The following is an 11,648-nucleotide window of genomic DNA, read 5'->3' as shown; positions in this document are numbered from 1 at the left end:
AGGGCAGTGAGGGCCTGGGGGGTCCAGCAACCGCAGACATGGAGGGAGACTGCTGAGGTTTAGCACTCAGGTGCCTCAGGAGGTTGTTCCTCCAGCCTCTGCTCCTCCAAGCCAAGTCAGTGCTGGATTCAGGTAAGTTTGTCCAATGAACACGTATTTTTCCCAGCAATGGCTCAGACAAGGAATGGGCAGAGAGCAGCTCAGCTGAGTTCTGCCCCTCTTGTCTGTGATGAAGGAGAAGCACAGGAGCCTGAGCTCGAGGGAGGATCAGCACCACGGCTACAGCTGCACAGCTGGTCCAGAGGCCAGCAACAGCACAGGGAGTCCCAGATAAAACACACAGAGTCCAAGATCCTGGTTTCACTCCAACACCTGCACAGCCTTACCCTGTCCTTGCCACCCCTGTCTTGGCGCTCTGAGCAAAGGCTGCAACCAAGCCAGCAGTGAAGTCACCTTGACTTTGACGATGGCAAGCGTGGCTCTGGACACTGTGTTTGTCTTCTCCCACTGCCAGCTGAGGGACGGGGATCATGATCTGTGCTGATGGAGCAAGAGCAGCAAATAGCTCTGACACTGTGTCCTTGGGTTGGTGGGACACAGAGCAGAGGTCGGGGAGGCAAAGCCCACCTGGGCTGTCCCTCCCAGGGACAGCAAGGACAGAGCAGGCAGGAGTGCAGCCCAGTGCTGGCTGTGGGATGTGGATGTGAGACAGGAGTGGGCTCCAGTGAAACCCTCCACCTTCACAAGGACGTACCCTGGCAGCTGCGGAGGGTTCACCCGACCAGACCCGGGCTCAGCTCATTTCTTCGTGCTTTTGTTTAGTCGGCTCTCCCGGCAGCGCTGCCCTTCGGCTCGGCTCTTGCCCGGGGTGATGCATCCCCGTGGCAGAGTGCCTTTCCTAGTTGCAAAATCTAGTCTTGGCTGCAGACTCATCCGTGCCTTTGGGCAACAGGTCTGGCTGCCAAAGAATACTGAGCAGCTCCTGAAGCACGCAGAGTAAATACCTGGTGCCGAGAGATAAACCCGACGTCTCACGTTCCTACAGTTGTTTTGAAGGACCCGAAAACCCCCTCCTGGTGTATCAGGATCATTACCACCGGCCATTTAAGTGCTGGATCGCATCTCACATGAAGATGGGCATGAGGAGGAGCACTCAGAAGCGGCTGGTCTACATTTTTATGGCTTTTTATTTATTTTTTTTTTTGTTAGTAAAAATATCATTAATTATTAACTTTTCCCAGCATCTTTGCGCACTTCTTTTGGTTCCACCCAGAAGTATGGTTTGTCCTGTACCCACAAAGCCAGCAGCAAACCTGCCGAAGTAGCTACACAGGTGGGGTAAAATAACCATATGGAAAAAGGGGAATGTTTCACCTGCGTCAGGCTGTGGATGAAGCATGGGCAGGGCCCCACAGAGCTGTGAGGGAGAGGGAAAGCGAAGCAAGGGATCCCTAACAGCTGAGTTGGCGCAGGAGGTGATGTGGAGGGAAGGAACGAGGGAGGGGTGACAGCAGTCCCGGCCCGGCGATGGCCTCCGCCCCTCAGGGCCCGGGCGGGGCGGGTGACGGTCACCGTGGTGACCGCATAGCCCCGCCCCTCACCTGTCACCGCCCAATCAGCGCTTCCGTTGCCTCACAGCGCCGCACGCGAGGCTCCGTCCCATTGGCCCACGTGGCAGCCCCCGCCCCTGCCCTGATCGAGGCCAATCAGCCGCAGCCACCGCGGCCCTGCGGCGGGGCGGGCCCCTATAAAGGCCTCACGGGGGAGGTTTTGCAATCGCCGCCCGCCTCGCACCCACCATGGAGGAGTCGCTGTCGTTGCTGATCCGGAGCCCCGCGCAGCGGCACCGCGACCTCCGCCTCAGTGCCGAGCCTGCCTGGACCGTGCGCCGCCTCAAGACCGAGCTGCGCCGGCTCCTGCCCGACGCGCCGGTGAGTGCGCAACCCGCTGTTCCCGCAACCCCTCCGGGCGGGTCCCTGCGCGCTGTCCCGCCGGTGCGGTCGGTGGGTGGGTGGTAGGAACTGTCTCCCCGCGGGGCAGCGGCTGCAGCTGCCGTGGGGGTCTCGCGGGGCTCCGGGACCGGTACCTGCCCCGCGGGGTGTCCCGGTTGCATCAGCCGCGCTTGGGCTATTTTGGGACTGGTTTGTGGCCGGGCCGCGGTTAATCATTAACCGGCCTGCCGGGACGGCGCGTCCCGCAGGTGTGCGGGCACGTCAGAGCCCGCTGGCAGCGGGAGCAGCGCCGGGCGCCGCGCCCAGCCGAGCGGCCAGGGCCCTTCTGGGGGTTTGGGGCGCGTTCGCATTGAACGGGAGGCACAGCGCTGTGTACGGCGGGGCGGCGCGGCTGAAATGCAGAAGTGTGACTTCCCCCTGAGCCCCAGGACACGGAGCTGGCGCGGGAGCGCTGCCCGAGCAGCTGCGCCCCGCGTCCCGCTGCTCCCGCAGGAGGGTGTGTGGCCTTCGGAGAATCAACAAACTTGGAAACGACCTCCAGGATTATCAAGTTCAGCCTTCGACTGAATGCCACACTGTGAAATGCCCTGTCTATACTCATTTTTGAATTGTTCCAGGGAAGCTGACTCCATTTCCCAGGCTAGCCCATTTCAATGCTTAGCTATTCCTTCGGTGAAGAAATTTGTCGCAATATCCGACTGGAGTCTGCCATGCAAATTTAAGACTGTTTCCCCTCGTCCTGTCACTAGTTTCCTGAGAAAAGACCTGATTCCCATGCTTTTGCCATTGATTTCCTGAGAGTGTGGTGATTACCCAAAACAGGCTCCAAGTGCTTCCAGCAGCTCCTGATGTAGAGCTGCTGGCTCCCCTTGGATGGGGTGTAACAGATTTACTTTACACCATCTCTGGTGCTGATCAGATTAGAGGGAATTCCAAACTTCTGTTTTTAAGAAACACACATGTTTTTATTGGCATTATAAAAGTTACAGCATGTAACTGAGTTCTTTGCTCAAGGGACTTTGGATTCTTATGCAGGTTTGCACCTTGATAATATCCCACTTGGGCATTCAGTTGTTCTCATAACTTCAGCTGAATTTTGATATGCACAATTCCTTCTGCACCTTAGTATATGGGATGCTCCAAGCTCCCTGCCTCTCTCCACCAGGTGTAAGGGGTGTTGGTTAATGCTTGGCAGAGCAAGTAATCCTATTCTTTGTTTTCTTTCTTCAAAGCCTGAAGAGAACCAAAAGCTGATTTATTCTGGGAAGCTGCTGCTTGATCACCACTGCCTGGGAGAATTGTTGCCAAAGGTATTAAAAAGTATTTTTTATGATGTGCTTAAATATACCCAGAGAAGGGATTTATTTTATAACAGATCTTCCCTTATATTTCAGCATGGGGAGCTGCATGCTCTTCATTTGGTATACAACTTCAAGACTCCTGCAAATATGCAAGAAACCAAATCAGAGGTAATTTGACTTAAGTTAATTCTGAATCTTGGGCTTGTAAGTGAAAACAAAATGTATTGGATGACCATTTTAAAGTTCTCTGTTACTGCAGGTTTTCTGTGTTAGTGCAACAGCAGTATTTGTGATAATTTGTTTGGGAATGTAAGAATTTTGATTAATCTGAGTAAAAAAATTGCCTCTACAGTTCATTAGTAAATATTCTCATGACATTTGTTAAGAAAGATTTAGTTGTGATGTGCTGCTCAGGGGAGAAATGCTTTCTGGTAGATTCAGTGTTGTTAAATAGACTATGACTTGCTATGTCCCAGGCACGTTTAACAGATGGAGCTTGTGGTCAGGAGAGAAGTGGAGGGAAGTGGTTCTGATCTGTGTGGGGAGGGAAGAAGGCTGAGAACTGCAGGCACTTTAACTGCTCCCATTAATGACTCATCTCTGGCTTCCTCTCTACAGGCTCAGCCTTAGTGCTTGAGCTCAGTAGGGATGGTCTCAAGTAGAAATGGCCAAAACCCATTCTTTCTGTAAAGTGGCTGGGCTATGGTTTCTAGAAGTGTGTTCCTTTTGCCCATTAAAGGCACTGTGAGCTAATCCTACCCGTGCCTGGTGGTTGCTAGATACGAGCCAGCTTTGGCTGGGTATTAGATGTATCACCACAGGACAGCTCTTGAACTCTGTGTACAGCAATTTGTGCAAGCAGTATAAATTTGCCATAGGAAAAAGCCAAACTGTCTTTTGTCTTTTATATTTTTATAACCAGATGGACACTGAGTGTGTGTATAAGAAATAACAAATACAATATAGATCTTGTGAAGGGGAAGAGTTGCCTCAAATCAGTCTTGCACCCCAGTCATTTGGCTCCAGGAGCTTTAAAATACTGACAGAGGTGCTTGTGGTGTGGTGCCCAAGAGCAGGGGCAGCACTGAGAGGGGCTGTGCAGGAATGGGTGTTAAAACCAGGGCATACTTTGTGGGGTTCAGCCTTTTTGCATAAAATGTGTGGGGTCTCTTGAGTAAACCTCACTGGCTGCACTGCTGTCTGTAGGTTAAAGCTGATCAGCCCAAGTTACCCTCAGAAGCCAGACAGGAATCAAGTGTGTCTTCCTCAAGTGGTGGAAGATTGAGGAGTTCTTCAGCAGAAGCCAGTAATGGGTAAGTACAATTTTATGTACATCTTTAGGATTTTTAAAATGATATGTTTGTGTTGGATGCCAGCTCCTTATGCCACATAGACTGTCATAAGTCCATAGAACATGGGCCAAATATGATGAGGCTTTATATAAAAGCTTTAGTGGATGTACAATAGTTTGGATTGGAAGGCTCCTTTAAAAGCCATCTAGTCCAACCCTCTGCCATGAGGGACACTTTCCACTAGATCAGGTTGCTCTGTCCAACCTGGCCTTGAACACTTCCAAGGATGTGGCATCTAAAGGAAAATGCACTGTTCTGTTTATTAGGAAGAAAATTTTCCCTTTGTTCATGTGGGTAAAGAGGTGTCTAGAAGGAAGAATTAATTTTTTATTTGGGTACACAAATTGGCAGAAGCTATTTACATAGTTCTGTAATAAATTACTCTTGCTGTTAGTCTGGTGTTTGCTAATGAATGTGTTCAAATTTTGACCCAGGCTGGAAACAGCTCAGCGTCCCTTCCAGAGTGTGGCTCCTGGCTTCTCTGCTTACACAACCTACAGCATGCTTCAGATGTCCTGGTTCCAGCAGATTTATGCAAGACAGTATTACATGCAATAGTAAGTGTTCTATTCCAAGCTGCCAGTAGGAAGTAGAAACTGTAATTCAAGAAAATTTGAGAGCTCCTGGCAATTCTTCATCTTTAAATGATGCTTGGAGACTTTTTCATTGTAACTTGTGCTGAATATTGTGGAAATGTACCCCTAACTGTGCTGCTCTGTTGCTGTTCAGGCCAGTGGTTCTGAGTCTTGCCCATTGCCTGTCTGAATTTTCATTGTGAGGGCAGGTGTCTCCAGAGTAAATCTGATCCTGCTGATGAGCCTTTTTTTTTTTTTTTTTTTTTGACTGCTCCAAGTGCACACAGCATTGACTGGACATCAGTGACAGGTCAAGCTGAGAGTTGCAGAAGGCTTTTAGACTACCTGCAGATTGCTCTAAATTGTTTTTGTGAAGAATTGGCATTGCTGTTGATAGTGCCTGGTTTGATTTGTTGAAATCACTATGCAGTTGTTATGGGTAGAACTAAAACTTGTCTTAAATGCTTCTGTAGCCTCTAAACTTGATGTTTTCTACTTGCATGTGATCTGACTATTGTTAAAGATAGACAGATTTTCACACACAAGGCCTGTGGGAAGTGTGGCAGGGTTTGACTAAGCCTCATTCTGTACTTTGTTCTCTGGTTCCAGCTTGGCTTCTACTGCTGCATCTGCTGACCCATCCCATGCACGGCATTCTCAGGAGATACCAGTGGCACCAGTGACACCTCCAGCTCCTCTCCCAGACCCGTTTCCTGCCCAAAACCAACCTGGAAACCAGAATGTTGCTGCTCAGGTTAATGCAGTGGCTGACCAGAACTTGAGGATGAATGCCCAAGGGGGGCCCCTCATGGAGGAAGATGAGGAGGGTGGCAACCGAGACTGGTTGGACTGGCTCTACTCAGCAACGCTGTTATATGTTTTTGTCAACATGGTCTATTTCTACTCCAGTATCAGCAGACTCCTCCTCGTCATGGGTGGCACTGTTCTGATGTATCTGTAAGTGTATGGTGTTAATATTTGCTGTTCAGGAGGGTTTCACTGGAGTACTGAGCTCTGTGCTGTCCTTGTGTTTGAGCTTCATAGGACTCTGGGACCTGGAAAGGGCAAACCACTCCTCTATATCCTGGTATAACACTATTTAGAAAAAAAGGTAATTAAGCCTGTGGCTGATCTCACTGGGGTTTTGCAGTTTCTGGTGTGGCTTTCTGTTTTAGGAAACTACTTGAAGCCAAAGTAGCCCCTCTTGTAAAACTCCAGCAGCGTAGAGCAGACAGACCTGTAGGTTCAGTGTTGAAAATTAGTTTCTTATTGGGAACCAAGTGGTTAAGTCTGGGAAAAGGGTCTCACTTGGCTGTTTCAGTCATGCATCCATGCAGTTTTTCTGCTGTGGTGCCCCTCTGGAGAGCAGACCAGGCTGAACTGAATGAAGTGTCCTGAACTGCCTTTGAACCTCTCTGTGTGGGGGAATATAATTAGGATGAAAACACAGATGGTAATGGACCCTCAGCTGCTATGCTTGGGATGTTTTATCTGAGAAGGATAATCTGTCCTCCAGAATTCTTTGATCACCTGTGGAACAAGTGATGTAGGTGTCTGAATTGTAGGTCTAGGAGTTAAAAGTGGAGCAGCTTTTCCAACATCTATGTAGACTTGGAGAGTTGAAGGTTAATTATTCCACTGAAAGTCCTTAAATGTTGATGATTGCCAGCAGCTCTGAGCAGTCAAATGTGCAGCTGTTGTGTAACAGGATGAGTAATGTTGAAACAGCATTAATTAATTAATGAACCTGTTGCCTTCCCCAGGCACCATGCTGGATGGTTCCCATTTAGACGAAGACCAGTTCAGCCCTTCCCAGGCAATGTTCCTCCTCAAGCTGCTCTAAACCAGGACCAGAACAATAACTTTCAGGTATTGTCTTGCTGTATTTTTAAACCATGAAACCCTGTGAAGTTTTGCTTTTGGTATAATAATTGTATAGTAGAAAAAACCTCAAACTTTTCTTGCAACTTCTGTAAGACACTATCTACCATGGCAGAATAATTGCTGCTTGAGTCGTCCATACCAAAATATTTCAGGATGAAGATTATCTTTTAGCTGCTTCTGTCCTTTAGGAAGTTCTAATGAGTAGTGGTCTGTCATGGGGTAGAACTGAGGGCAGGGTTCAAGTTAAATCTCTGTAGGATTTGAGTCTCTAAGCAGTTTGAGACTTTCATTTTGAGCTGATAGTTTTGATGTCAATGAAAGTTAATTAGCTGTAAATAAAATTGATCTGATCTGGTGCTTGATGGCAGTTCTGGACACCAGTGTGAGTTAACCAGTACTGCCAGTGTGCAGCTTGGGTTTTTGGCTTTGTATTTGGGGCTACTTGAAAAATTTTATATTCAAACAGTGACACTTTGGCAACAAAAACACACTTTGATGCCTGATTTTTCTAATGCATTTCTGAAATTCTCCTTTACCAAATATTCTTTATTTTGGCAGGGGGAAAATGGAGGCAGAACAAGTGAGTCTGAGACACCTCCTGATGAGGGGCAGGCTTTCCAAGAACTGCAGCAGGCCAACCCTTCACTCATGAGCACAGTGTGGGTTTTTTTCAAGACCTTCTTTGCATCCCTCCTTCCAGAAGGGCCTGGACTGACCCGCAACTGATTTGTCACCAATCTGCTTGTCTGAAACTGCAGTGGACACCTGAGAGAACAGGATACCAGCTCCAGACCAGGCATGGAAAGGGATGGCACTTCCTCTGGCTTTTACTGACCAAGCAAATAAAGCTGCAAGAAGCCTTACATCATTACAGCCCAGAGACTGAGATGCTTGTCCTCATTCCAAAGAACTTTGTTCCATAGCATTTATTAGGTACCTGTGTAGAGGCTTGGCATTGTGGACTTGTGCACTAAAGGCACAGGCTCTGAGTGGGTGTGCAAAAATGTTTGGGAAGCAAATTGCTTCTTCTGTGCAATGTGATTCCTGTTGGAATGTTTCAAATGCTATTTTAATTACACTGAGTGTAGGATCTCAAATAAAAATTGCTAGATATGCATTAGCAGATTTTTAGGAAAGACCTATTGTTAAATTGCTTCAACAATATTTTAAATTCTCTTTGTAAATATTTCTCTATGAAGAATGTATTGTGCAATCTTCTTGTTGGACAAAGTGGAGGACTGTAAGATGGTGATGTGGATTAGCAATTACCTCAGTGGAGCTGCAGACTCAATTTCATGTTGCTGAATTCAGTTTAAATTCAAGATTTAATTCCCCCTGCCCTTCCTTCTTTCCCTCTGCCCTGCTTCCATGGGGGAATAGTAAGTGTGTTCAGGTCTAAATATATTTTGTAAAAACTTATGCAAAATGTAAACTTCTTGACTGCTTTTGGATGCAGAGTTAAAGCAGTCTAATTTCTGTATTCAACTTTGCATTCTCACTCCAGTGCAACTCCTCTTGTATTACTTCATTGTGTTCCCTTTAATTTCTGATATGGTTAAGGGCTGTTTATTGCAATAAAATTTGCAGGCATCTATCTCTACATTTGTCTATATCCTCTACAGCAATCAGAAGACTACCTGTGCTTTGGCACAGGGTCTGTTCTTGTCTGGTTTTTATTGAAAAGTCATCATGAGGGAGTTGGGATATGAGGGGGAAATGGTGCTTAACTCAGTTCCTGGCCTGGCTGTGTTCTTCAGCAGATAAAGTGCCTTGAAGAGCTTGGAGTTTGTTTGTTCATGGAAAGCTGGTGCCATGTTGAAATGGGTAATTCTGTAGATATTTGGAAAATTGGGCTCCTTGAACCCTGCCTGAGACTCATGGTGGAGCTGCAACAAACTGCCTTGGCTCAGGGTTTAACTTGGCTTGGAATGTTCTGTTTAGGAACAGCTGCTGCTCCTGGAATTGTCATCTTTTCCTCTGCTGCCTGCCCTTGGCAGGACAATTTGAGGAATGTTGGCAGTGCCAGCATACATCAGCTGGGACAAGTTGTAGCAGGTCATGGTTGATCTTGCCATGTTGGATCAGACTAATGCTCGACATGGTTTGTTGGTGTTACCTGTGGAAGCCATTTAATCCTGGTGCTGTTTTTTATTTGAACAAGAAATTTTCCAGACTTGTTTTTTTTGCCATATCTATATTTACTGGAGACTTGGAAGATGGGTGGGACAGTGGTAAAATAATTAAGTATTTAAAATGAAATTACTTGGGAGGAGGTCAGTTTTGTTACCCCAGATCTATCCTGTAAAAACCTCTGAGGATGTCCCTGGAGGAGGTGCCCACTCTTTCTTGCCTTGCTAATGGTCGGGTGTTGCTCTGGGAATTGCACTCCCTGAAAAAGGGCATCCCTAGGCTTTTACACCCTCACAGTCTATGTCCCTGTGGTGGGCACAGGGTGGGTGACAGCCACTCTCCCACAGCTGCAGCTCACATGGCAGCTGCTCCCTGAGCTGCTGCACTGGGCACGTTCCACATCAAGGGTGCTTTGTGGATTGTGGATTTTTCTCCCTCGAGGTGCAGCAAACCATCACTCGGGTGTCTTGGCACAGTGCCTTCAGTAACTGGGCTGTGCCTGTGCTCCGTTTTAGCAGGAGAGAGCAGTTTCTGGCAGCCAGAAATAAACTGGATTGATATGGTTGTGCTGGATTACTTGTGAAATCTCTAATCTGAAAATTTACCGGAGACAGCAAAACATCTGTTGTCTTGTAGCTTTTGCTGTTCCCAGGGGCAGGCAGATGGGTTTAAAACTAGTTGAAAAACTAATGAAGTGTAGCTGATGCCACTGCAGAGATGCAGTGAGAGTCCTGAGCCTTAGAGAACATTTCCTTAATGGTTCTGTGAAATGCATAACCTCTGCCATTGGGGTGGAGGGGAGCAGAGGACACATAATGGGGAAGTAAATCCTGTGTAATCCTGCAGAGGCAGCTGCCAATGGTGTGCACCCAGGCAGGAGCACTGGGATGTGGGGGAACAGTGCCTGGCTGAGGGCTCCAAGCACCTGTGACTGAGCCAGCCTGGTGTTATGTGGAGCTGAGAGTTTGGGGTGGCCCTAACCCTGTCACTCAGCCCCGAGACCCTGGGAGCAAGCAGAGGACTGAGGCAGCTCAGCTTGGAGGGATGTCAGTGTAAACAGTGCGGTGTGTAAGGAGGGATGGCAAGGAAGGGGGCAGAGCCTGGATGCCAGCTGTGGGTGCCCTGAAAATGAGGGAATCCAGGTTAGATACAAGGTAAATATGAGCCTTGAATCTCCCAGAGCAAGAGTGTCCCCTTTACTGGGACAGAAGTTGAGACACCAGAAGGTGCCTTGAGGCTTGTGGATTTAGGAGCCTGGGTTTGCCTTGGCTCACATTTCAAGCTCTGATTCTGCTGCTGGTTTAGCTCTTCTGCATGCTTGTGAGCTGCAGCCCCTGACCTGCTCAGCATGGGTTGTGTGGGGCTCCTGAGAGCAGTGAAAGTCCTCTGAAGCTCCACAGGGTGGCAAAGTGAGCCGCAGGTTAAAGCCATTCCTCTGCTGCTGTGTCCCCTGATACACTCTGGCAGCTGCTCCTAGTCGAGAGCAGTCCCCTGTCCCAATGAGAAACAAACTGGGGAAAAATGTACAATCTCTTTTTCTCAGACACCTTTGTTCTTGCTGTGGAAACTCCGAACAGGCTGCTTACTTGGGGATCCACTCAAGTCCTGTTTGTCACTGTAGATATGACCCTGTCCTCAGCTCCTGGAACGTAAACCTCATGAGAGTGAGGTTGCTGCTGAGCAGATAAGCTGGTGATGGTGGTGTGTTTGTTTGTGTGTGGTTTCCCCTTTTCTCTGAAGAGCTGTTTCATTTATGCACCGACTCGCGTGTTGTCCCTGTTCTCAGCAGCCAGGGACATCCCAGCTGTTGTGCAAGTGCCCAGCTGAGTGTCAAACTTCCCTCTGCTCTTTGTCCTGTGATCCATCTCTAGCTGTGAGCCTGGTGGGATTTGCAAAGCAGTGCACACAGAGTGTCCTCAGAGGCCATCCCAGCCACTAACCCACTGTGTTACCAAACCTGCAACTGCATCTTCTTCACCTCCCTCCAGCCCTTCTGCTGCATAAGAACAGCTCTTGCAATGCCTGATAGTGTTTAATGTGGCGTGAATTTCATTTGGAGTGATATCATGGGGGTGAATCAGTTCTGGTGTGACAGCCCCTCACAAACCTGCAGTGAGGGCTTGAGCTCAGCTCATGTTCAGCTGCCTGCCTGGGAGGGTCACACAAATCCTGGGAAATGTTGTTTCTGGGGCCATGTGCTGTAGAAGAACCTCCCCAGTTTCTTACAGTAGCACTGAAAGTTGCATTTTCTGCTCTTTCAATCCAGATTTGCCAGTGCAGGGTCAGTGCCACAGAAACACACCTGCTGCACTTCCAGCTCCAGCCCAGCTGCCCTGGGCACCCTCAGCTGTGAAAAGCCTGGGCTGACTTAGGGCCACCTGTGTGTGCCAGCTTGTTTTTTCTTTTCAGAAGTTGTTATGGATGATACTGGTACAGAAGAGAAGAAATTGAGTT

General features: G+C 48.3%; 1 protein-coding gene across 1 annotated transcript; it reads left to right on the top strand.

Annotated features, from left to right (window-relative positions):
- Positions 1 to 1,718: 1,718 nt before the first annotated feature.
- On the top strand, positions 1,719 to 8,664 carry HERPUD1 (homocysteine inducible ER protein with ubiquitin like domain 1). The gene is made up of 8 exons (XM_014889072.2): positions 1,719 to 1,931; positions 3,185 to 3,262; positions 3,347 to 3,421; positions 4,460 to 4,566; positions 5,040 to 5,162; positions 5,790 to 6,137; positions 6,944 to 7,049; positions 7,623 to 8,664. Exons 1-8 carry the CDS (start codon positions 1,800 to 1,802, stop codon positions 7,788 to 7,790), a joined length of 1,137 nt encoding a protein of 378 aa, XP_014744558.1. The 5' UTR covers positions 1,719 to 1,799; the 3' UTR covers positions 7,791 to 8,664.
- The last annotated feature ends 2,984 nt before the right edge of the window (positions 8,665 to 11,648 follow it).

This window comes from Sturnus vulgaris, chromosome 12 (assembly GCF_052056855.1).
Source record: "Sturnus vulgaris isolate bStuVul1 chromosome 12, bStuVul1.hap1, whole genome shotgun sequence".
Classification (NCBI taxonomy): Eukaryota; Metazoa; Chordata; class Aves; order Passeriformes; family Sturnidae; genus Sturnus; species Sturnus vulgaris.
The sequence above is the reverse complement of the archived record's forward strand: the minus strand, read 5'-3'. Positions and strand labels throughout refer to the sequence as shown.